Source organism: Heptranchias perlo, chromosome 18 (assembly GCF_035084215.1).
Source record: "Heptranchias perlo isolate sHepPer1 chromosome 18, sHepPer1.hap1, whole genome shotgun sequence".
NCBI lineage: Eukaryota > Metazoa > Chordata > Chondrichthyes > Hexanchiformes > Hexanchidae > Heptranchias > Heptranchias perlo.
In genome coordinates this window covers 35,201,957-35,226,723 of record NC_090342.1, presented here as the reverse complement: position 1 = coordinate 35,226,723, position 24,767 = coordinate 35,201,957, and the positions used below count along the sequence as shown (strand labels likewise).

General features: G+C 43.8%; 1 protein-coding gene across 1 annotated transcript in view; it reads left to right on the top strand.

Moving 5' to 3' along the window:
- The window catches only part of LOC137334460 (voltage-dependent L-type calcium channel subunit alpha-1C-like), a 435,374-nt gene that overhangs the window by 135,991 nt on the left and 274,616 nt on the right, over positions 1 to 24,767 (top strand). Inside the window, exon 7 of the mRNA XM_067999141.1 lies at positions 18,760 to 18,932. Coding sequence (XP_067855242.1) covers positions 18,760 to 18,932 — 173 coding nt within the window. The remainder of the gene's footprint in view (positions 1 to 18,759; positions 18,933 to 24,767) is intronic.

The window sequence follows — 24,767 nt, the reverse complement described above, 5'->3', positions numbered from 1 at the left end:
CGAGTGGTCCTGGCGGAACCCAAACTGAACATCGGTGAGCAGGTTATTGGTGAGTAAGTGCCGCTTGATAGCACTATCGACGACACATTCCATCACTTTGCTGATGATTGAGAGTAGACTGATGGGGCGTTAATTGGCCGGGTTGGATTTGTCCTGCTTTTTGTGGACAGGACATACTTGGTAGATGCCAGTGTTGTAGCTGTACTGGAACAGTTTGGCTAGAGACGCGGCTAGTTCTGGAGCACAAGTCTTCAGCACTACTTGAAGGGAAAAAATTTGCAGGACTACGGGGAAAGAGCGGGGGAACGGGACTAACTGGATTGCTCTTAAAAAGAGCTGGCACGGGCTCGATGGGCCGAATGGCCTCCTTTGTGCTGTAACCATTCTATGATTAGTGGCAACATTTACATCATTTAACACTTGTGACATTTTCCTTTGGAAATAATCCAGAAGAAATTCTGAATGGTAATCATTTGAAATATTACTGTTCAAATGGTATCATAAAAGTTGACTATAACTCAGTTGGGGTTCCTTTATTTGTGAATTATCCATTCCGCCTCAATTATGCAGATGTATATGATAAGTCACTTAATGTGGAATTTATCTCATAGGAGAAGGAAAACCAAATCATTCTTGTAAGGCTTTAAAAGCTGCGTAGAGCTACGAATAAGGTCAATCAATTCCATATTCAACAGCTTGCCATCAAGTATTATGTTTATACTAAATGTCTCATAAAATATAAAAAATGTTAATTTTGTTACTACTTTGATTGTATTTTGTTCTAGCTTTCGTAAACTTAATATTTTCTACAACTTTATGCAAAATGCCTTGTGTTTCTAGGTAGTGGTTTGATACAACTGAGTAGCTTGCTAGGCCACTTTAGGAGACAGTTAAGAGCCAACCACTGGAGTCACATATAGGCCAGACTGGGTAAGGATGGCAGATTTGTTTTTTTTACAACAATCCAACAGCTTCATTGTCTCTTTTACAGGTACCAGCCTTTTTTTTCCAGATTGTTTTAAACTGAATCCAAATTCTCAAACTGGCATAGTGGAATTTGAATTTGCATTCAAATGGATTATTAGTCCAGGCCTCTAAATTACTAGTCCAGTAACATAACCACTATGCTACTGTAGCCATGTATAGTAGCATAGTGGTTATGTACTGGACTGGTAATTATGCAAATTGACAGACAGATAGCAGATCAAATCTAGTACTGACAAATGTAGAGTGTTGCATTCAGAATAATGTGTGATGGAAGTACAAAATGAATGGTTTTAAGTTAGCACAGGCTGACTCAGAAAAGACATGGTAGAATGGACTCATCAGGGGAGATTTTCTTGGGTCTGTGCCAATGGACACAGCGAATATTGGAAAATCAGGCTGGTTGGACGGTATACCAGTAAAGGAACCTGCCCGGTTTTCCACCTGGCTTTTGGGCTGGCACAATTAGGCTAATCTTTCACCTCTAGGACTATGTTTGAATTGAGCCCAGACTTGTGGGCTTAAACCTGTTAGCTGTAACTATCTCATGTAAAATGAGAAGTGGTCCATAATTTACAACAAATTTGCACTAAATTTCACTTCCTTGAAGACACACCATCAATTACTGGAAGTAAAACTTCTGAATTGGGTCTGCAGTTCAATTCTAAAAAGAAGTACTAATCCTCCAGGTCAGAGAGTTGAGGTTAATCAATTTCAAAGGGGTAGGGGTGGGGTTAGTATCATTTAGGAGAGCAAGCATTTAGTTCCTTCACCACCCAACAAACTCTTTCCAGCTCTTAACCTGCAACCTTTATGTCACTAAACTGGTTTCAGTATTATGGAATGATAGATTACCGTAAAACTTGCTGGTTATAATGGTGTTGGCTCCTTCTTGGGCTTTTTTCAAAGCTATTCTGGCAGCTTGGTTAGGAGAGTATCTGCCGACACAGAAACCTCTGATCTCAGATTTCTGATTATCCTGACTGCCACATAAGGTTCTGAATAGTTCCATATGTTGTGCTCTGGATGACGTGCGAGGCTTAAAGCACCAGTGTGACTTTCAGTCATTCATCTCTGGGGAGAGTCACAGCTAAATCATTATTTCAACTCAAAGCTACCACACAACCCACAGTTAGAATCAGGTTTCAGTTCAGTCTGGGACCAATTGGATTACCTGTCTTCATGTGATTTCCTGGATTTCTCCTTCCCTTCCTGTGAGATTTGATTGAAAACAACAATTTTCCTCCACTGTGGTCAGATAAACACACTTTTAAAAGTCCTAATGGCCACTTTTCACTTCCCTTTTTACAGATTCCTCAATGATATTGTGTATGCAGCAAATTGCCCCTTCAGAAGGAATCCAAGATTGGATGTTTAGGACAGGAGGGCATATAAACACCTGGACTGGCTCTGATTTAATCTATTGCCAACGCTGCCCAATCCCTGTGAGGGATGTTGCTTTCCAGTCATGGCTAATATTATGCAAACTGACAAATTACTTTGGAGAAGCACTTCCAAAGTTCTTCAGCTCTGTTGCTCAGAGCCCCCTATTTGATAGACATGTCTGGTTATGTATATCACCTTTTTCTAAGAACTGTCAGGTGAAGCTGTTAGTGCTCCCTTGTGAGGGAAAAAATAGTGTTTGAGGAAAAAGAATAAAAAATAATGGTATATTATTTCAAGAAATGGTACCTAAGGCACATCCAACTCTAAAACCAATAAATCAACCATCCTCTAAGGGTAAGCAAGTTTCCTTTATAAGTCTTATAAATGTAGGCCTGAGCAACCAAGACCAGGACAAGAGTAAGGCAGTAGGAAAAAACATAACCTCCTAGACTTTCTAGTGTAACACCCTGGAGGTTGTTCTTTTCTAACCAACAATATAGAGAGATTATGGCTCACTTGGAGGTAGAAAACTTCATTTTATCAAATTCAGTAATAAGAAACACAGTCTAAAAGCATCTGCAGTCAAGTTCTTTGGATTAGTCATATCAGACACCTTAGGGCAAATTTTAACTACAGGCAGATAACGGGAAGGCGGCGGGTGGAATATGTGCACTGCATGCCTGTTCTTGCCAGCATGAGGCCTGAGTGATTTTGAGGCCGGGCCTCATTTACATGCCGTTGGCACCAAGCGAGCATCATACTGCAGCGCATGATTGTGGGAGGGCAGCATATCAGTCGGATCCCATGCTGAGCCGGCCGACAATTGGAACCTGGGGAGAGGGAGGTGATCCAGGAGGGCCACGGGTGGGTTGGCAGCAGGTTTTTTTGTGGGCCCAGGACGAGCATGGAAATTAAGCAGAAACATCAGGTGCTTAGAAGATGATTCATGGGTCTGGCGCAGTGTAGCAGACAACTCTAAGAGGATGAGATATTGTGATTCCAGCCTCTGGGAATGGCTTTTCAGGAGGAAGGGGGTTACATATAATGGCAGGGATGGTCAACAGGGGAGGGGAGGAGAGTGAGGAGGAAGAGCAGACAGGAAGGTTGGCAGAAATTCTGTGGCACAGGGGGAGAGAAGGCTGACTGCCTTCAAGGTTCTGGGAGAAGGTAGGTTGGAGCAAAGCCAGAGAATTGAGGCAGAAATTCAACCCAAGGAGCGATGGGGAGCTTGGAAGGGTAATGCCCAAAAGGAGTGCTCCAGGTCAGCTGCATGGGTTAAAATTTTAAAAAATTAATTCTAATTTACATTTACAATTTCTTCTTACCCTTTTTACCTATTTTTATTTTTCATTACCAACATGGTTGATGCCACCATAGACCCACACACTTTGGCTGCTCCACCGTGACACCTCGTGGCCAAAGCCTGCAACTGCATGCAGACTCATAAAGACATGGGGGGAAAAATTTTATAGGGCCTATTATTGGGCATAGGTAGCGTGATTCACTATTAACCCACGCCCCATGGCCCCTGCACAGGCAGGACGAGAACTTCGACCGGCCTCAGTACTCACTGTCAAGCTGCGTTGAAATCCAGGCCTTACACGTCGATTCAATGAAATTCACACTTTCCACCAGCAGGGGGAACCCCAATTTCTTAATGGGAGGATGTCTCTTAAAATCTCTTAAAGGTAGCCGGTACCTGTTATTTGCTAAAAATAACAGTCTGCTATCCGCACGAAGTCTGAATGGTGATCAGACATCGCACACGTAAAATACAGATGCAGGTCCCATCCCTATGTTTATACACTGATGAGTTATGTTAAAACATTGAATAAAGGTTGCGCACTACTAAATCCCACATCCTCCAATCTGCATGCCAAACCTCACCAATCTGCTGATCTGAGTTGGTACCAGACCTGCAAGAGTGCATGCACCAAGGTTCTCTGCTGATGCAATAGAGGTCTTGGTGCAAGAGGTGGACAGAAGGAGGGACATCCTATATCTGCGGGGGTGGGGGGAGGGGCAATAGCCCCTCCAGACATATGGCCAAAAGGCAGTGGGAGGCAGCAGTGGACGAAGTCAATGCCAGACGCACAGCACCATGCACATGGATGCAATGCAGGAAGAAGTTCAGTGCTTTGACATTAGTGGTCAAGGTGAGTGAGGTCAACTGTCAAGTGGCGACTCCTACCAACTGCACCACTAGCCGCATCCACTGCACCACGCACTACACCCCCCATCAACCACATGCCAACAAACTCTTTCCATCAGTACTCAATTCTTCCAATCAGATGCTTCCTCTCACCCTTACACATTACCACCGTTGCAAGTTGCACACCCACATCTCACAGGCCACACACACTGGCAGCTTTTCAACCATTTCAGGCACAACACCCAGACACACATCCGCTTTCTTGCAGAAGAAGGTGGCGCATAACAGGACGCAGCAAGTGGCAGTGGGATTTAGCCCCTCGAGCCTGTTCCGCCATTCAGTGAGATCATGGTGGACCTGTGACGTAACTCCATATGCCAGTCTTAGCCCCATATCACTTAATACCCTTGGTTCACAGAAATCTATCGATCTCAGATTTAGAATTCACAATTGAGCTAGCCGTTTTTTTTTATTCGTGCATGGGATGTGGGCAACACTGGCGAGGCCAGCATTTACTGCCCATCCCTAATTGCCCTTGAGAAGGTGGTGGTGAGCCGCCTTCTTGAACCGCTGCAGTCCGTGTGGTGAAGGTTCTCCCACAGTGCTGTTAGGTAGGGAGTTGCAGGATTTTAACCCAGCGACGATGAAGGAATGGCGATATATTTCCAAGTCAGGATGGTGTGTGACTTGGAGGGGAACGTGCAGGTGGTGTTGTTCCCATGTGCCTGCTGCTCTTGTCCTTCTAGGTGGTAGACGTCGTGGGTTTGGGAGGCGCTGTCGAAGAAGCCATGGCGAGTTGCTGCAGTGCATCCTGTGGATGGTACACACTGCAGCCACAGTGCGCCGGTGATGAAGGGAGTGAATGTTTAGGGTGGTGGAAGGGGTGCCAATCAAACGGGCTGCTTTGGCCTGGATGGTGTTGAGCTTCTTGAGTGTTGTTGGAGCTGTACTCATCCAGGCAAGTGGAGAGTATTCCATCAAACTCCTGACTTGTGCCTTGTAGATGGTGGAAAGGCTTTGGGGAGTCAGGAGGTGAGTCACTCGCCGCAGAATACCCAGCCTCTGACCTGCTCTTGTAGCCACAGTATTTATATGGCTGGTCCAGTTAAGTTTCTGGTCAATGGTGACCCCCAGGATGTTGATGGTGGGGGATTCGGCGATGGTAATGCCATTGAATGTCAAGGGGAGTTGGTTAGACTCTCTCTTGTTGGAGATGATCATTGCCTGGCACTTGTCTGGCGCGAATGTTACTTGCCACTTATGAGCCCAATCCTGGATGTTGTCCAGGTCTTGCTGCATGCGGGCACGGACTGCTTCATTATTTGAGGGGTTGCGAACTGAGCACTGTGCAATCATCAGCGAACATCCCCATTTCTGACCTTATGTTGGAGGGAAGGTCATTGATGAAGCAGCTGAAGATGGTTGGGCCTAGGACACTGCCCTGAGGAACTCCTGCAGCAATGCCCTGGGGCTGAGATGATTGGCCTCCAACAACCACTACCATCTTCCTTTGTGCTAGGTATGACTCCAGCCACTGGAGAGTTTTCCCCCTGATTCCCATTGACTTCGCAGAAGAGCGTTCCAAACTTCTCCCACCCTTTGCGTGTGGAAGCATTTCCTAACTTCACTCCTACAAGTCCTGGCTCTAAATGTCCCCTATGTCCCCTAGTCCTAGTATTCAAGTCTAGGCTACCTCCAAAAATAGTTACAAATATATCAGCAGCCAGAAGCAATAACCCAGTCACTAACCTGTAAATCCTGCATGATTCAAACATGGTCCTTGGTCCAAACATGGACAAAAGAGCTGAATTCCAGAGGTGAGGTGAGAGTGACTGCCCTTGACATCAAGGTAGCATTTGACCGAGTGTGGCACTAAGGAGCCCTCGTAAAATTGAAGTCAATGGGAATCAGGGGGAAAACTCTCCAGTGGCTGGAGTCATAACTAGCACAAAGGAAGATGGTAGTGGTTGTTGGAGGCCAATCATCTCAGCCCCAGGACATTGCTGCAGGAGTTCCTCAGGGCGGTGTCCTAGGTCCAACCATCTTCAGCTACTTCATCAATGGCCTACCCTCCATCATAAGGTCAGAAATGGGGATGATCTCTGATGATTGCACAGTATTCCATTCCATTCGCGACCCCTCAAATAATGAAGCAGTCCGAGCCCACATGCAGCAAGACCTGGATAACATCCAGGCTTGGGCTTATAAGTGGCAAGTAACATTCGTGCCAGACAAGTGCCAGGCAATGACCTTCGCCAACAAGAGAGAATCTAACCACCTCCCTTTGACATTCAACGGCATTACCATCACCGAATCCCCCACCATCAACATCCTGGGGGTCACTATTGACCAGAAACTTAACTGGACCAGCCATATAAATACTGTGGCTACAAGAGCAGGTCAGAGGCTGGGTATTCTGTGGCGTGTGACTCACCTCCTGACTCCCCAAAGCCTTTCCACCATCTACAAGGCACAAATCAGGAGTGTGATAGAATACTCTCCACTTACCTGGATGTGTGCAGCTCCAACAACACTCAAGAAGCTTGACACCATCCAGGACAAAGCAGCCCGCTTGATTGGCACCCCATCCACCACCCTAAACATTCACTCCCTTCACCACCGGCACACAGTGGCTGCAGTGTGTACCATCGACAGGATGCACTGCAGCAACTCGCTAAGGCTTCTTCGACAGCACCTCCCAAACCCGCGACCTCTACCACCTAGAAGGACAAGAGCAGCAGGCACCTGCACGTTCCCCTCCAAGTCACACACCATCCCGACTTGGAAATGTATCGCCGTTCCTTCATTGTCGCTGGGTCAAAATCCTGTAACTCCCTTCCTAACAGCACTGTGGGAGAACCTTCACCACACGGACTACAGCAGTTCAAGAAGGCGGCTCACCACCACCTTCTCAAGGGCAATTAGGGATGGGCAATAAATTCTGGCCTCACCAACGACGCCCACATCGCATGAACGAATAAAAAAAATCTCTTTTATTAGCGCTGGTGGGTGTCCTCCAGGCATTGTAAGACATGTTCAGATGGTCATGGTTAAGACTGTACGTGGAGTTGAGCGTCAAGTCCCAAAATGGTGGCTGTCACTTTTAATCAGTATTGCACACTGATTGTATCCATATTCTCCTCACTTTACATGCTTCCGACGTTCGGTATTTCCACATGCACTAACTCCTATACCAAGATGGCGTCCAGCGCATGTCACGCTGGAAACATGTATGCACAGTCAAGATGCCATCTTGGATGTTCGAGGGGCCGTGTAGCGCTGAAACAATGGGCGCTACACGGCCCAATTTAGCGCCCATATAAATTGCAGCTATTGTGCTTCCAGCTCAGGAGTTCAGGTATTACTGATGTTAGCCAGAACTTTAACATTGAAAATCCTTATCACAGTGCCATCTACAGGTGTAGCATGTATTGCTCATAAATGTTGTAGGAGTTTTCAAAGCCTTTCAAAATAGAATGTTCTGATCTACCTAGCATTTTTAATATATAATAGATCATGAAAGTAAAAACATAGGTGCAAAAGATGAAGATATGGACAACTGTTAGAAATAACTGTAGAAAAGGAATTGGTTCTGAAAAATATTAGCAAAACTCAATGTGGATAAATCACTGGATCCTGGTGCATGCATCCTAGACTGTTGATGGAAGTCAGAGGTTGTGCCTGAATTTTTAATTTTCATTTAGACATGCAAATAATGCCAGGGAATAGGCTAGTGCAGCCAACATAATACTTCTGTACAATAAGAGAGAGATGGATAAACCAGGTAATGATAAACATGTTACTTTATGATGTGGAGATGCCGGTGATGGACTGGGGTGGACAAATGTAAGGAGTCGCACAACACCAGGTTATAGTCCAACAGCTTTATTTGAAATCACAAGCTTTTGGAGCTTTGCTCCTTCGTCAGGTGAAGTGAAGAGTTACATAAAGGCACAGCATATATAGACAGAGAACAATGCCTGGTGACTACAGATAATCTTTCTAACTGCCCTTTATCACACCTCGGCAGAGAGATAATCACAGCAATCAAAGGAGTGAATGGTGTTCAAACAGGTTGGTCAGGGAAACATTACATCTAAGAATACTGAGGTGGGGTCACAAGGGGTCAAATCAGAAAGACAGAGAGAGAAAGAGAGAGATCAGAAAGACAGAGAGAGAGAGAGAGTGACCAGTTGTATTAAAAACAGATAACTTTTTTTTGCTGGAAATCGCAGCAGGTCCGGCCACATCTGTGTATGGAGAACAAGCTAACTACGACTTGAGTTTGGATGACTCTACGTCAGGTGGGGTTACATGTAGCGTGACATGAACCCAAGATCCCGGTTGAGGCCGTCCTCATGGGTGCGGAACTTGGCTATCAATTTCTGCTCAATGATTTTGCGTTGTCATGTGTCTCGAAGGCCGCCTTGGAGAACGCTTACCCGAAGATCGGAGACTGAATGTCCTTGACTGCTGAAGTGTTCCTCGACTGGGTGGGAACCCTCCTGTCTGGCGATTGTTGTGTGGTGTCCGTTCATCCGTTGTCGCAGCATCTGCATGGTCTCGTCGATGTACCATGCTCCGGGGCATCCTTTCCTGCAACGTATGAGGTAGACAACGTTGGCCGAGTCACAGGAGTATGAACCATGTACCTGGTGGGTGGTGTCCTCTCGTGCGATGGTGGTATCTGTGTCGTGGATCAGCGTCCACGACACCACACAACGCTGCCACGGTAACCTCTGCAAGACATGCCAGATCATCGACACAGATACCACCATCACACGAGAGGACACCACCCACCAGGTACATGGTTCATACTCCTGTGACTCGGCCAACGTTGTCTACCTCATACGTTGCAAGAAAGGATGCCCCGGAGCATGGTACATCGGCGAGACCATGCAGACACTGCGACAACGGATGAACGGACACTGCACAACAATCGCCAGACAGGAGGGTTCCCTCCCAGTCGGGGAACACTTCAGCAGTCAAGGACATTCAGCCTCCGATCTTCGGGTAAGTGTTCTCCAAGGCGGCCTTCGAGACACACGGCAACGCAAAATCGTCGAGCAGAAATTGATAGCTAAGTTCCGCACCCATGAGGACGGCCTCAACCGGGATCTTGGGTTCATGTCACGCTACATGTAACCCCACCTGACGTAGAGTCATCCAAACTCAAGTCGTAGTTGGCTTGTTCTCCATACACAGATGTGGCCGGACCTGCTGCGATTTCCAGCAAAAAAAAAGTTATCTGTTTTTAATACAACTGGTCACTCTCTCTCTCTCTGTCTTTCTGATCTCTCTCTTTTTCTCTTTGTCTTTCTGATTTGACCCCTTGTGACCCCACCTCAGTATTCTTAGATGTAATGATTCCCTGACCAACCTGTTTGAACACCATTCACTCCTTTGATTGCTGTGATTATCTCTCGGCCGAGGTGTGATAAAGGGCAGTTAGAAAGATTATCTGTAATCACCAGGCATTGTTCCCTGACTATATATGCTGTGCCTTTATGTAACTCTTCACTTCACTTGACGAAGGAGCAAAGCTCCGAAAGCTTGTGATTTCAAATAAAGCTGTTGGTCTATAACCTCATGTTATTTTAATTCCAGCTATGAGCATTTTCATGGCTCAATGTCAAATTGGTGAGCATTTAGAAATGCATAACATGATCAAGAAATGCTATCACAGATTTATTAAAGGCAAGTCACGTTTGACAAAATTAATAGATTTTTTTGGAGAAGTGACAATAGATGAATGATTTGCAGTAGATGTAGTGTATATGGATTTTCAAAAGGCATTTGAGAGGGTGTCTCACAGGAGGCTTCTTACAAAAAAATTCAGGCTTTTGATATAAAACAAAGTGCAACAGCATAGATTGAAAATTGGTTGCTAGACAGGAAACAAAGGGTTAGGGTTAGTGGGTGTTACTTGGATTGAAGAAGGTTTGGAAATGGTCAGTGCTGGATCCGTTTTTATTCATAATTTTATATAGCTGATTTGGACTTGAGTATAAGGAGCATGATAACAAAATTTGCTGATGACATAAAAGTAGAAGGCCTGGCAAACAAAGAGGAGAAGTGTTAAAGACTTCAGGAGGGCATAGGCAGGATAGCAAAAATGAACAAATAAGCGGTAGATGCCATTTAATGTGGAGAATTGTGTTAATGCATTTTGGGAGTCAAATGAGGAATGGCAGTATACACTTAATAGAAAGATGCTGAAGGCTGTGGATGAACAGAGAGATCTAGGGGTTCAAATGCACAGCTCCCTGAAATTGTGAGCACAGGTAGATAAGCCATAAAAAAAGGCCAATAGCATTTTTACACTGCTGCCCAACTTCAATAAGAGGAAGAATTTTAAAATTTAAGGAGAGGAAAGCATTGAAGAGGTGTAATGATATGTGAAGTTCAATGACAGTCTGCTGGGTTGCTTGAGCTGCTGCACAATTTTAAATTTACGAAATAAATATTAAGTTTTCAGTCAATAACAGAAACTAATATAGGAACATAGGAACTGAAGTAGACTATTCAGTCCCTCGAGCCTGTTCTGCCATTCAATTAGATCATGGCTGATTTGTACCTCAATTCCACTTATCTGCCTTTGCTCCATATCCCTTGATACCCTTACCTAACAAAAATCTATCGATCTCAGTCTTGAAAATTTCAATTGACCCAGTGTCCACAGGAGTATAAATTTGTTGCCGCACAATTTAGAGTGCAAAGGCGGCAATATGACCGCAACGCGCACCCGAACTGAGACACCAGTCCGAAATTGGGCCTCAAGCCTCATCTAAATAAAGTGGGTGAGCTGCCAGCGCCTGACATGCCTCCACAGGCAGCTCACCCATCTGGAGGGAAGAATTTCAGGCCACCCACCTCACTGGCAGCATTCTCAGATAAGTGCTGGTGTGGGGGGGGGTGGTGGAGGTCAGCGGGAGAGGGGCCATTCGCATATGGCAGCAGCCCTCGGAGTGTTGTGAAGCTGGTAGAAGCACTCCCGCTCCTCCTGGCTCCACATCGAGTTACTAAAACATTTTTTTACTCATCTTTTTAAAGGCGGCCACTTGCTAGGCCGCATCCACACCAGCAAAACCTGAGTGGGGCAGGCCCAGCACCTGCTCTGCTCAGGGCAGCCCAATTTCTCAAATGGAACCTAAAACAGCCGTAAAACGCCTTATAGCACCTGTTTTAGGCTGTTCTAGACTATCAGACTCTGGCCATCATACTGTATCCTTTTTATACAAATTATTGTCATTGTCATCATCATAACTTTTGAAAGTATACTATTCTCCACAAATCAGCAGCTGAGAAAGAGAAAAATTGATGATGTTTGGTAAGAAAAGTGTAGAATTTCTGAAAACAGCGATTAGAATTTAAATCTAAAATGTTAAACAATGCCTAAAGGTTTCTTTCCAAACACATGGCATCGTGTAAATCAAATTGACACGCATCATCATGTCACTTGCTCCTGAAAATTACATATCTTTTCCTCCCCAAGCAATGAAAATTTTAGCCAAATATTCTTTCTTGAAGGTTATACTATCAAAATGATGTGGTTGATTAGCAATATTGTACTCGATATCTTATAAATTGAGATTCTGAATGATATACAAGAACATTATAGCAATATGTGTGTACCTTTCATATCCTATTTATATTAGTACAAATAACAGATGAATAAGTTGAAAATTTGATTCCATTTGGCAGTATAAACAACCCAAACAGGCTATTTCTGAATTGGCTCTGGCTCAAGCAAAACTTACTGTAAGAGGTGACCTTAGACCTAGAACAATTTGGAAGCATGTGAAGACTAGCCATTATAAACAAGCAGACTCCATTATCAAATTCTCAGTGCCACAAGAACATGACCTCTGCTGTCTCTATTGCTTTTGCCTTCCCATAATCAGCTCACCCTCACTATATTTTTTCTTTGACTCGCCTTGTCTGTTTCTTCTGAGCCCTGCAGAACTGAAAACTTAAACTAAAAATAAAGTGAAGAAACAAACAAATTACAACAATTTGATAGGATATTATTTTCCAATCGATTGCACCTGTTGGATCCACAAAAGTGAGGGCTATATAATATCATTGCATCATGCATGCAATTTCCAAGCATTCATGCATCCATAGAACTGTTTTGTGTATGTGTCCATATGAAATGGGCACCTATGGTTGTATGGGACTGAGCTTTTACCAAAGTAGATTTAAAGAGCCTATTGGAAGATTGATGGCTACTCCTACACCTGTTTTCTTGGGGACTTTTTTTCTGCTGTTGCCATTTAGATGATCAGTATCCTTTGGACAATTGCTTAGGCTCTACCATTTTACAAAAGTAGCACAATGGTTTTCCCTTTGGGAATCCCCCATTACTTATGTTGTTTGGAGGAAAAAAGAGATGACCAAGGGGAGGATGCACTTGCTTTGTCAGCAGTGACTGAATGAATTAATAACAAGAAAGTGCAGAAGAAGGTTTGCCTGAAATTTAAGCTCACAGCAATCCTCTAGCTTTCCCATCTCCGATACCATCTATAGTCTCTCTATCCAAGGTTGAAAGTGGTTCCTTCCATATTTGGTTAAAGTCAGCATGTTAAAAGGTACTTCTCTTGTACTTGTTCTCTCTCTTTTGTTATGGGTGTCTTCTCCTGCTACCAGATTACAATAAATGAGAAGTTCCAATTGTCACAATAACGTACACTAATATCCAAATGTCAGCATGTAGCCCATAGTGAGCGTGATGAAATGTACATGCATCAGACAACTACTTTAGATAGGAGGATTATTTTGGGCTGAATTCATATAACAATGTGAATGAAGGAACACTTCCAGGTGAAGGCATTGGGTGCAAAGGGCACTCTGTTGTAAAATGGGTAGCCAAATAAGCAGTGAAAGAACTTAAAGGCAGTGAGAGGAAGACAACTTTAAATGGCATATATGCTTAGCACACAGTATTAATGGAAGATAATGGTGGGTTGTCCTATGTAACTGACCTACAAAGATCATTGAACTTCTTCTGGCACTGCTTCCATGTGCAGTGTGCTGAAGATGGCATTAAATCTATTTGCCACCTCCTCTTATTCTGCCTGGTCCACTCTTCTTAGAGTGTGCAACTCTCACTATCACTACCAAAGAGGGTTCCCCTCCTTTGCCTTACTTCCTCTAGGAGAATTTCAATATCCTCATCTGAGAAATAGGCTGTTCATAAAAGCTTTCTGCAATTCAAAGCTGCAAATATGTTTCTCCCATTAAGTTGTTGCAACTGTCAGCCTCGGCTCAGTAGTAACACTCTTCCCTCTGAATCAGAAAGTTGTGTGTTCAAGTCCCACTCCAGAGATTTGAGCACATAATCTACGCTGACACTTCATTGCAGTACTGAGGGAGTGCTGCTCTGTCGGAGATGCCGTCTTTCGGATGAGACATTAAACAGAGGACCATCTGCTCTCTCAGGTAGATTTAAAGGATCCCATGGCACAACTCGACGAAGAGCAGGGGAGTTCTCTGTGTCCTGGCCAACATTTGTCCCTCAATCAACCCTACTAAAACAGATTATCTGGTCATTTATCTCATTGCTGTTTGTGGGACCTTCTGTGTGAAAATTAGCTACCATGTTTCCTGACATTACAACGGTGACTACACCTCAAAAGTACTTAATTGGCTGTGAAGTGCTTTGGGATTTCCTGAAGTTGTGAAAAGCACAATAACAATGCAAGTTCTTTCTGTCCTTTCTTTCTGTTCTTTCTTTCTGTTCTTTCTTTTCTTTCTTTTCCTTCTTTTGCACTAGATTTCCCACCCATCTATAGTCGAACTACAAATTACAGGTGGGAGCTACTTTACCAATTGTAAATGAGACTAACCCCTGAAATACCTGTGCGGGTCAAGTCAGGACACTAAAGGTGACTTCCGGGCAAGTCTACAGCTGATTGGAAAAGCTAGCTTAATGTGTGCACACATTCAGTATTTGGATTAATGCATGTTAAAATATATATTGTAATTTAAATTTAAATTTAGTATACCAGGAGCTTCATCAATGACTTTCCCTCCATCATAAGGTCAGAAATGGGGATGTTCGCTGATGATTGCACAGTGTTCAGTTCCATCGCAACCCCTCAGATAATGAAGCAGTCCATGCCTGCTTGCAGCAAGACCTGGACAACATCCAGGATTGGGCTGATAAGTGGCAAGTAACATTCGCGCCAGACAAGTGCCAGGCAATGACCATCTCCAACAAGAGAGAGTCTAACCACCTCCCCTTGACATTCAACGGCATTACAGTCGCCGAATCCCCCACCATCAACATCCTGGGGGTCACCATTGACCAGAAACTTAACTGGACCAGCCACATAAATACTGTGGCTACAAGAGCAGGTCAGAGACTGGGTATTCTGCGGCGAGTGACTCACCTCCTGACTCCCCAAAGCCTTACCATCATCTACAAGGCACAGGTCAGGAGTGTGATGGGATACTCTCCACTTGCCTGGATGAGTGCAGCTCCAACACCACTCAAGAAGCTCAACACCATCCAGGACAAAGCAGCCCGCTTGATTGGCACCCCATCCACCACCCTAAACATTCACTCCCTTCACCACCGGCGCACTGTGGCTGCAGTGTGTACCATCCACAGGATGCACTGCAGCAACTCGCTAAGGCTTCTTCGACAGCACCTCCCAAACCCGCGACCTCTACCACCTAGAAGGACAAGGTAACAGGCACATGGGAACAACACCACCTGCACGTTCCCCTCCAAGTCACACACCACCCCGACTTGGAAATATATCGCCGTTCCTTCATCGTCGCTGGGTCAAAATCCTGGAACTCCCTACCTAACAGCACTGTGGGAGAACCTTCACCACACGGACTGCAGCGATTCAAGAAGGCGGCTCACCACCACCTTCTCAAGAGCAATTAGGGATGGGCAATAAATGCTGGCCTTTCCAGCGACGCCCACATCCCATGAACGAATAAAAAAAAACAATGAACAAGGTAATTCAGGAAAAAACAACTGGGTAGAAAGGCAGGAGATGTAAGCCATGGTGGCAGTAGCTGCCAGGTTTTTTTTCCTATCCTGTTCATGAAACTACCTGACAATATAAAGAGGGTTCTTTTGTGGACCAACAAAAATTCTTAGCTGAATGTTGAGTCCAGTTTATGATTCTGAACCTCAGAACAAATAAATGCAAATGAGCAGCAATGGGACTCTGCAATGATAAAAGTACCTTATTGTGATGTACTGAGCCCCACAGACTAGAAAGGCTTAAGCTTGGTCCTTGTCTGCATTACGTTAGTCAAGCTCAACCAGCTTGGAGCGAGGGACAACAATTGGCTTCACGTTCCTGGAGCTGGGAGGGGAAGAATTCAATCTAAGTTACTGCTTCTGATCGCTGGGCAGTGACTTCTGCTAGGTGTACCTTGCATGTTGAGTGACCTCTCCAAGGAGACTCATTACATTTTGATGATTAACAAAATCAGTCTTTGGTCTTGACCTTCATTCTCTGAGCCTATCCACAGATTAACAAGATACAGCATACATGTGTCCAGTATTGTTTGATTTGATCAAATTTTCACTGATGCAGTGTTATTAATAATACCATTTAATTTATAACATTAGTCTTTTGAAAACTGTAACTTCTTATCTGCTGACTAATATGTACAGTTATGTTCTGACATTAATCTATTTTGCTATTATATACAGTAGTGTTTTAACTGTGTAAATCTTTATTAAATCTCTGTTAAACAGTGTATATTGTTGCAGAATGTATACATGAGTGTAACACCTCTGATAAACGTTATTTCTCTGGGAAATACAGTTTTGTTATCAAGTGGCCCCATTATAATCCTGGTCCAGTATCATCTTATTGTAAACCAACACCTGTTCCTGTCATATGACATGGAGTTGCATAGGAAAAACACAATAGCCATTATATAGTAACAGAAGATGAAAACTTAATTTTTGATGGGAAATCTAAAAAAGTACACAAATTAAATGATATACATAATGAAAACACACATGATGTTTGAGAGTGGTGTAAATGGTAACACCAAAGTTGAGGTACCTTAGTGCCTTGAACACACACCCACATATTATTTATTCTGAGTGTAATTTATCTATCAATGACCTGCTGCATAGGTAGCATTAACAATAGTCCTGTACTTATCGTGTAATCATAGAATCATAGAAAGGTTACAGCATAGAAGGAGGCCATTCGGCCCATCGAGTCCACTCCGGCTCTATGCAAGAGCAATCCAGCTAGTCCCACTCCCTCGCCCTTTCCCCGGAGCCCTGCAAATTTTTTCCTTTCAAGTGCTTATCCAGTTCCCTTTTGAAGGCTATGATTGAATCTGCCTCCACCACCCCCTCGGGCAGCACATTCCAGATTTTTAAAAATTCGTTCATGGGATGTGGGCGTCGCTGGCGAGGCCACCATTTATTGCCCATCCCTAATTGCCCTTGAGAAGGTGGTGGTGAGCCGCCTTCTTGAACCGCTGCAGTCCATGTAGTGAAGGTTCTCCCACAGTGCTGTTAGGGAGGGAGTTCCAGGATTTTGACCCAGCGACGATGAAGAAACGGCGATATATTTCCAAGTCGGGATGATGTGTGACTTGGAGGGGAACGTGCAGGTGGTGTTGTTCCCATGTGCCTGCTGCTTTTGTCCTTCTAGGTGGTAGATCCTAACCACTCTCTGTGTAAAAACGTTTTTCCTTATGTCATCTTTGGTTCATTTGCCAATCACCTTAAATCTATGTCCTCTGGTCCTTGACCCTTCTGCCAATGGGAACAGTTTCTCTCCATCTACTCTGTTTAGACCCTTCATGATTTGGAATACCTCTATCAAATCTCCTCGCAACCATCTCTGTTTCAAGGAGAACAACCCCAGCTTCTCCAGTCTATCCACGTAACTAAAGTCCCTGATCCCTGGAATCATTCTAGTAAATCTCTTCTGCACCCTTTCTAAGGCCCTCACATCTTTCCTGAAGTGCGGTGCCCAGAATTGGACACAATGCTCCAGTTGTGGCTAAACTAGTGTTTTATGAAGGTTCATCATGACTTCCATACTTTTGTACTCTATGCCTCTATTTATAAAGCCCAGGATCCCGTATGCTTTTTTAACCGCTTTCTCAACCAGCCCTGCCACCTTCAGCGATTTGTGCACATATACCCCCAGATCTCTCTGTTCCTGTACCCCTTTTAGAGTTGTGCTCTCTAGTTTATATTGCTTGTCCTCGTTCTTCCTACCGAAATGTATCACTTTGCATTTTTCTGCGTTAAATTTCATCTACCACGTGTCCGCCCATGCCACCAGCCTGTCTACATTCTCTTGAAGTCTATCACTATCCTCCTCACTGTTTACTACACTTCCAAGTTTTGTGTCATCTGCAAATTTTGAAATTGTGCCTTGTACACCCAAGTCCAAGTGATTAATATATATCAAGAAAAGCAGTGGTCCCAGCACTGACTCCTGGGGAACACCACTGTACACGTCCCTCCAGTCCGAAAAACAACCGTTCACCACTATTCTCTGTTTCCTGTCCCTTAGCCAATTCTGTATCCATGTTGCTACTGCCCCCTTTATTCCATGGGCCGCAATCTTGATGATAAGTCCACCGTGCGGCACTTTATCAAACGCCTTTTAAAAGTCCATATACACCACGTCAACAGCATTGCCCTCATCTACCCTCTCTGTTACCTCATCAAAAAACTCTTATCAGGTTATCAATGCTATCATCCATCATGTTAAACGTCACAAACAGACTTATTCGTGTTTCACCTATATCCTGCTGCCTAAGAAATCTTTCCACTATGTTTGTGATGTCATTAACACATTGCGACAAGTGGAAATCTTCCCCTTTGAAATTGTGGTAATTTTTAAAAGTGAGACATTTCAAAACCAGAATGAACAAGACTTATTCCAAATGAGTGAGATTTAATAGTTCTGAGTTCTGATGACGATTATACACTTTAAAACTGCTCAGGGATCACTATCTAAGTTTATGATGTCATTAGAAACCCTCAACTAAATTACAAAAATCCCTTGCAGGTACGGTTAAACTTCATTATTATTGGCTGAAGGGAACATTAAAAGAGCTCTGTTGATTGGGAGCTGAATTTGGTTTATGCTATAAACTAGCTGGGGTTGGGAGTGGAAAGTTATGTAGAACATGTGATAACATCATTTGTTCTAACTAGATAAATTGTATATGTTGCTGCTGTCACCTAAAGCATGCCTTTTATGTTTTTGGGGAAATAGAGAGTTTTCCAAAGAGAGGGAGAAGGCCAAGGCTCGCGGTGATTTTCAGAAGCTGCGGGAGAAACAACAATTAGAGGAGGATCTCAAAGGCTATCTGGACTGGATCACCCAAGCTGAAGACATAGACCCAGAGAATGAAGATGAGGGAATGGATGAAGATAAACCCAGAAACAGTAAGTGATAACTTTTCACTTCCAGATGTAATAATATTTATATCAAGAGTAGATTTTAATTTTCATTTGGACAATACATGGTACTGATATATTGTACTTCAAACAATGTGAAGATTATTACTGTCTTTCGAAGTATACAGGCCATTAAAAACTTGTAAGGACCGATTCATTTGTATAACACAGGCTACAAATATTTTGTCAGGCTGCCAGATTTTACATGTCAGCAGCCTGACTGACTATCATTTAGCAAAAATTAGTACCTGAGAGGTGGCACAGAGTTTAAAGCACAAAGAAATAACACTACAGAGTGGTGACTGTGAGTTTGCACCTGTGATTTCGTCACATCACGGAGTTTCAGTTGCGTTACTATAGGAAACCTCAGAGTGGATGCTAAGTGTGTCCACACAGTAGGGAAGAAAATTGCAGCATTCAGCATTGTCACTGGATTAATTTATTTCATCTCATAATAGTCAACTCAAAGGGACATTGGTTGAGGTTTGGAGCAGGTTGCCTCCCAGCCCTCTGAGTAGAAGGAAGAAAACAACTTGAAAAGAATGAGAAGGAGGAGGCTTTAACTCCATCACCTCCCAAAATAATCTACTTCTGATTTTTAATCCTTAATTTCTGCTGGTAATTTAATTTTGTTGCTTTAATAGATGTTATATTAAAAATATACAAAAGACACCTCAACAAATATATTAAAATCCTTATTAAAATACTAACCTAAATGTAAATTGAAGTAGTCCTCCTCTGCAAGAGCTATTCAGCTTCTTCGTCTCTGACTATGTCAACACATTAGTAAACAGATATAAAAAGCATTGCAGAAATAAGAGAATGAATGTAAATGAATGAATTACTGTAAACATCATCTAAATTTCTTACTCTTGAATTATAGAAATCTGTTGGTTATCCTTTATGTGACCAGATCTTTATAAGTTATCTTATTTCCTTGGCACAAAGGTAAGTAAATGACTTGTTCTGATGGTCATTCAATTGTGCTTTTCATCAAGTGTTTGGAGGTGTGGAAGAGGGACAAGAGTTGACTCTCGTTCTCTCTCTAACACCATTGTGGGGAAGTATCTCACCTCCATTGGAAACCATCTCCACATCATCTCTTTCCATCAGAACAACCCAATAAGATCCATAACTGACCATGAGATGAGTCGTGGATAACAGAGATTAATCTATATTCCTGCAGTCAATGCACAGTATGTTTGCACATCACCATACGACCCCAACAAATTGCCCCCTCACTGCCTGTATTTAATTTCAGTGAAACTCCTATAGTTACATCATGGTTCTCATGATGTAGATTGTTTATTAAACTCATTTAATCATTTAGAATCATAGAATCATAGAAAGGTTACAGCATGGAAGAAGGCCATTCGACCCATCGGGTCCGCTCCAGCTCTTTGCAAGAGCAATCCAACTAGTCCCACTCCTCCGCCCTTTCCTGAACTGCGGTGCCCAGAACTGGATACAATACTCCAGTTGTGGCTGAACCAGTGTTTTATAAGGGTTCATCATAACTTCCATACTTATGTACTTTATGCCTCTATTTATAAAGCCCAGGATCCCGTATACTTTTTTAACCGCTTTCTCAATCTGCCCTGCCACCTTCAACGAATTGTGCACATATACCCCTAGATCTTTCTGTTCCTGTACTCCTTTTAGAGTTGTGCCCTCTAGTTTATATTGCCTCTCCTCGTTCTTCCTACCGAAATGTATCACTTCGCATTTTTCTGTGTTAAATTTCATCTGCCACATGTCCGCCCATGCCACCAACCTGTCTACATCCTCTTGAAGTCTATCACTATCCTCCTCACTATTTACTATCCTTCCAAGTTTTGTGTCATCTGCAAATTTTGAAATTGTGCCCTGTACACCCAAGTCCAAGTCATTATCATATATCAAGAAAAGCAGTGGCCCCAGCACTGACCCCTGGGGAACACCACTGTACACTTCCCTCCAGTCCGAAAAAAAAACGTTCACCATTACTCTCTGTTCCTGTCCCTTAGCCACTTCTGTATCCATGTTGCTACTTCCCCCTTTATTCCATGGGCCGCAATCTTGATGATAAGCCTACCATGCGGCACTTTATCAAATGCCTTTTGAACGTCCATATACACCACATCAACTGCATTGCCCTCATCTACCCTCTCTGTTCCCTCATCAAAAAAATCTATCAGGTTAGTCAAACACGATTTGCCTTTAACAAATCCGTGCTGGCTTTCCCCAATCAATTCACCCTCGTCCAAGTGACTGTTAATTCTGTCCCAGATTATCGTTTCTAAAAAGTTCCCCACCGCTGAGGTTAAACTGACTGGCCTATAGTTGCTGGGTTTATCCTTACACCCTTTTTGAACAAGGGTGTAACATTTACAATTCTCCAGTCCTCTGGCACCATCCTCGTATCTACGGATGTTTGGAAGATTATGGCCAGTACCTCCACAATTTCCACCCTTACTTCCCTCAACAACCTACCTTGCATCGCATCCAGATCGCGTGACATATCTACTTTAAGTACAGCTAGCCTTTCAAGTACCTCTTCTTTATCAATTTTTAGCCCATCCAGTATCTCAACTATACCTTCCTTTACTGAGACTCTGGCAGCATCTTCTTCCTTGGTAAAGTCAGATGCAAAGTACCTCGGCCATCCCCTCTGCCTCCATGAGTAGATCTCCTTTATGGTCCATAATCGGCCCCAGCCCTCCTCTTACTACCCGTTTACTGTTTACATGCCTGTAGAAGACTTTTGGATTCCCTTTTATGTTGGCCGCCACTCTATTCTCATACTCTCTCTTTGACCCTCTTATTTCCTTTATCACTTCTCCTCTGAACTTTCCATATTCTGCTTGGTTCTCACTTGTGTTATCAACCTGACATCTATCATACACCCCTTTTTTCCATTTAATCTTACTATCTCTTTTATCATCCAGGGAGCTCTGGCTTTAGTTGCCCTACCTTTCTGCCTCGTGGGAATGTGCCTAGACTGTACCCGAAACATCTCCTCTTTAAAGGCCGCCCACTGTTCAATTACAGTTTTGCCTGCCAATCTTTGATTCCAATTTACCCTGGCCAGATCTGTTCTCATCCCATTGAAATTGGCCCTCCTCCAACTGAGTATTTTTACTTTAGAATGGTCCGTGTCCTTTTCCATAGCTATTCTAAACCTTATGATACTCTGATCGCTGCTCCCTAAATGCTCTCCACTGACACTTGCTCCATTTGGCCCACCTCATTCCCTAGAACCAAGTCCAGCAATTCCTCATTGGACCGGAAATGTACTGGTTAAGAAAGTTTTCCTGAACACATTTCAAAAATTTCTCTCCCCCTGTGCCCCATTAATTATTATTGTTATCCCAGTCTATATTAGGATAGTTGAAGATCCCACTATTCTATAGCTTTTGCACCTCTCTGTAATTTCCCTGCAAATTTGTTTCTCTATATCCTTCCCATTAGTTGGTGGCCTATAGAATACACCCAGTAGTGTAATGGCACCTCTTTTATTTCTTAACTCTAACAAAATAGATTCTGTCCTTCACCCCTCCAGGACATCCTCTCCAGTACTGCAATATTCTCCTTAATCAATATTGCCACCCACCCCTCCTTTCTTTCCTCCCCTATCTTTCCTGAACACCTTGTATTCAGGAATATTTACTACACAGTCCTGCCCTTTTTTGAGCCAGGTCTATGTTATCGCCACAACATCATATTCCCATGTGGCTATTTGCACCTGCAGCTCAACAACCTTGTTTACCACGCTTCATGCGTTTACACACATGTACTGCTAACCAGTCTTAGACTCTCTTGTACTCTCTCTTAGTCTCGTCCCACCTAAAACTGTAGTATTACTTGCTTTCATGCTATTTTTCTCCCCCGATCCTTTGTGCCCCTTGTTTCTCCTTTCCATTGCTACGTCCTGGTGCCCATCCCCCTGCCAAATTGGCTTAACCCCCCCCCCCCCCCACAGCACTACCGAACCTCCCCGCGAGGACATTGGTCCCAGCTCCGTTGAGGTGCAAACTGTCGGGTCTGTACAGATCCCACCTTCCCCAGAACTAGTCCCAATGCCCCAGGAATCTAAAGCCCTCCCTCCTGCACCATCTCTCCAGCCACGCATTCATCTGCTCTATCCTCCTATTTCTATGCTCACTAGCGTGTGGCACCAGGAGTAATCCGGAGATTACTACCTTTCAGGTCCTACTTCTTAATTTCTTTCCTGACTCTTTAAAATCTGCCTGCAGGACCTCATCCCTCTTTCTACCTATGTCGTTGGTACCAATATGGACCACGACCTCTGGCTGTTCACCCTTCACCCCAGAATGTTCTTGACCCTGCCACTGCCTCTCATTTATCACACTACTTGTCCGACATGAGCAAACATTTCCTCAATTAAATATTGGGAAGACCAAAGCTATTGTCTTTGGTCCCCGCCACAAACTCCATTCTCTAGCCACCGACTCCATCCCTCTCCCTGGCCGCAGTCTGAGGCTGACGACAGGCCATCCTATTTGACCCTGAGATGAGCTTCCGACCACATATCCGCTCCATCACCAAGACCGGCTACTTCCACCTCCGTAACATCGCCCGTCTCCGCCCCTGCCTTAGCTCATCTGCTGCTGAGATCCTCATCCATCCTTTCTTACCTCCAGACTCAATTATTTCAATGCTCTCCTGGCTGGCCTCCCATCTTCCACCCTCCATAAACTTGAGCTCATTCAAAACTCTGCTGACCTTATCCTAACTTGCACCAAGTCCCGTTCACCCATCATCCCTTGTGCTCGCTGACCTACATTGACTCCCGGTCCGGAAACACCTCGATTTTAAAATTATAATCCTTGTTTTCAAATTCCTCCCTGGCCTCGCCCTTCCCTATCTCTGTAGCCTCCTCCAGCCCTATAACGCTCCAAGATCTCTGCGGTCCTCCATTTCTTGCCTCTTGCGCAGCCCCGATTTTAATCCCTCTACCATTGGTGGCCATTGCCTTCAACTGCCTAGGCCCTAAGATGTGGAATTCCCTCCCTAAACCTCGCCGCCTCTCAGTCTCTCCTCCTTTAAGACGCCCCTTAAAATCTACCTCTTTGACCAAGCTTTTGGTCACCTGCCCTCATACCTCCTTATGTGGCTCAGTGTCAAATTTTATTTGATAACATTCCTGTGAAGTTTTACTACTTTGAAGGTGCTATGTAAATGCAAGTTGTTGTTGTTGTGATGAGATTACTTTTTAAAATATAAATTGAAGGCTGGATGTAAAACGCTGTCAGGATTGTGGAGATATTGGCCCAGAATTTGCTGGTGTGGGTCATCTCATGGCGTGCTCTGTTAGTTAGATTTGTTACTGCACCCTTCAACTCAAAGAATTTTTGCCCACAAAGTTGCTGGACGTGTGAGCTGATAACGGGGCAGCGAGGGCAATAGGGCATCTGGGACCTTGGTGAGCAATGGGACAAACTGTGTATCTCCTTAACCAATGAGATTTAGGGATTAAGAAATAAATAGAGGAAGGACTGAGAAGGAGGATGAATTAGAGTGGGTGAATTCAATGTCAAATCAGGTACAGAAAGAGAAATAAAGAGAGGAAAAGAAAGATTGGATTAAGAGAGAGAGAGAAAAGAGACAGAAAGGAAAAGTAAGAGAAACATTTTAAAATTTTAAAATTCAACAATTTTAAAATCTCCAACAACAATTCACTACCTGAAGGAATGAGACTTCACACTTTTAATTGTTCACTTTCTGGGCAGGAGCGGTTGATTGGCAGTCATTAACAATTATCACGTTGTTAAGCGGGTACTTACGCTATTTATTACTAGACATAACTTTCTGTGGTGAGCT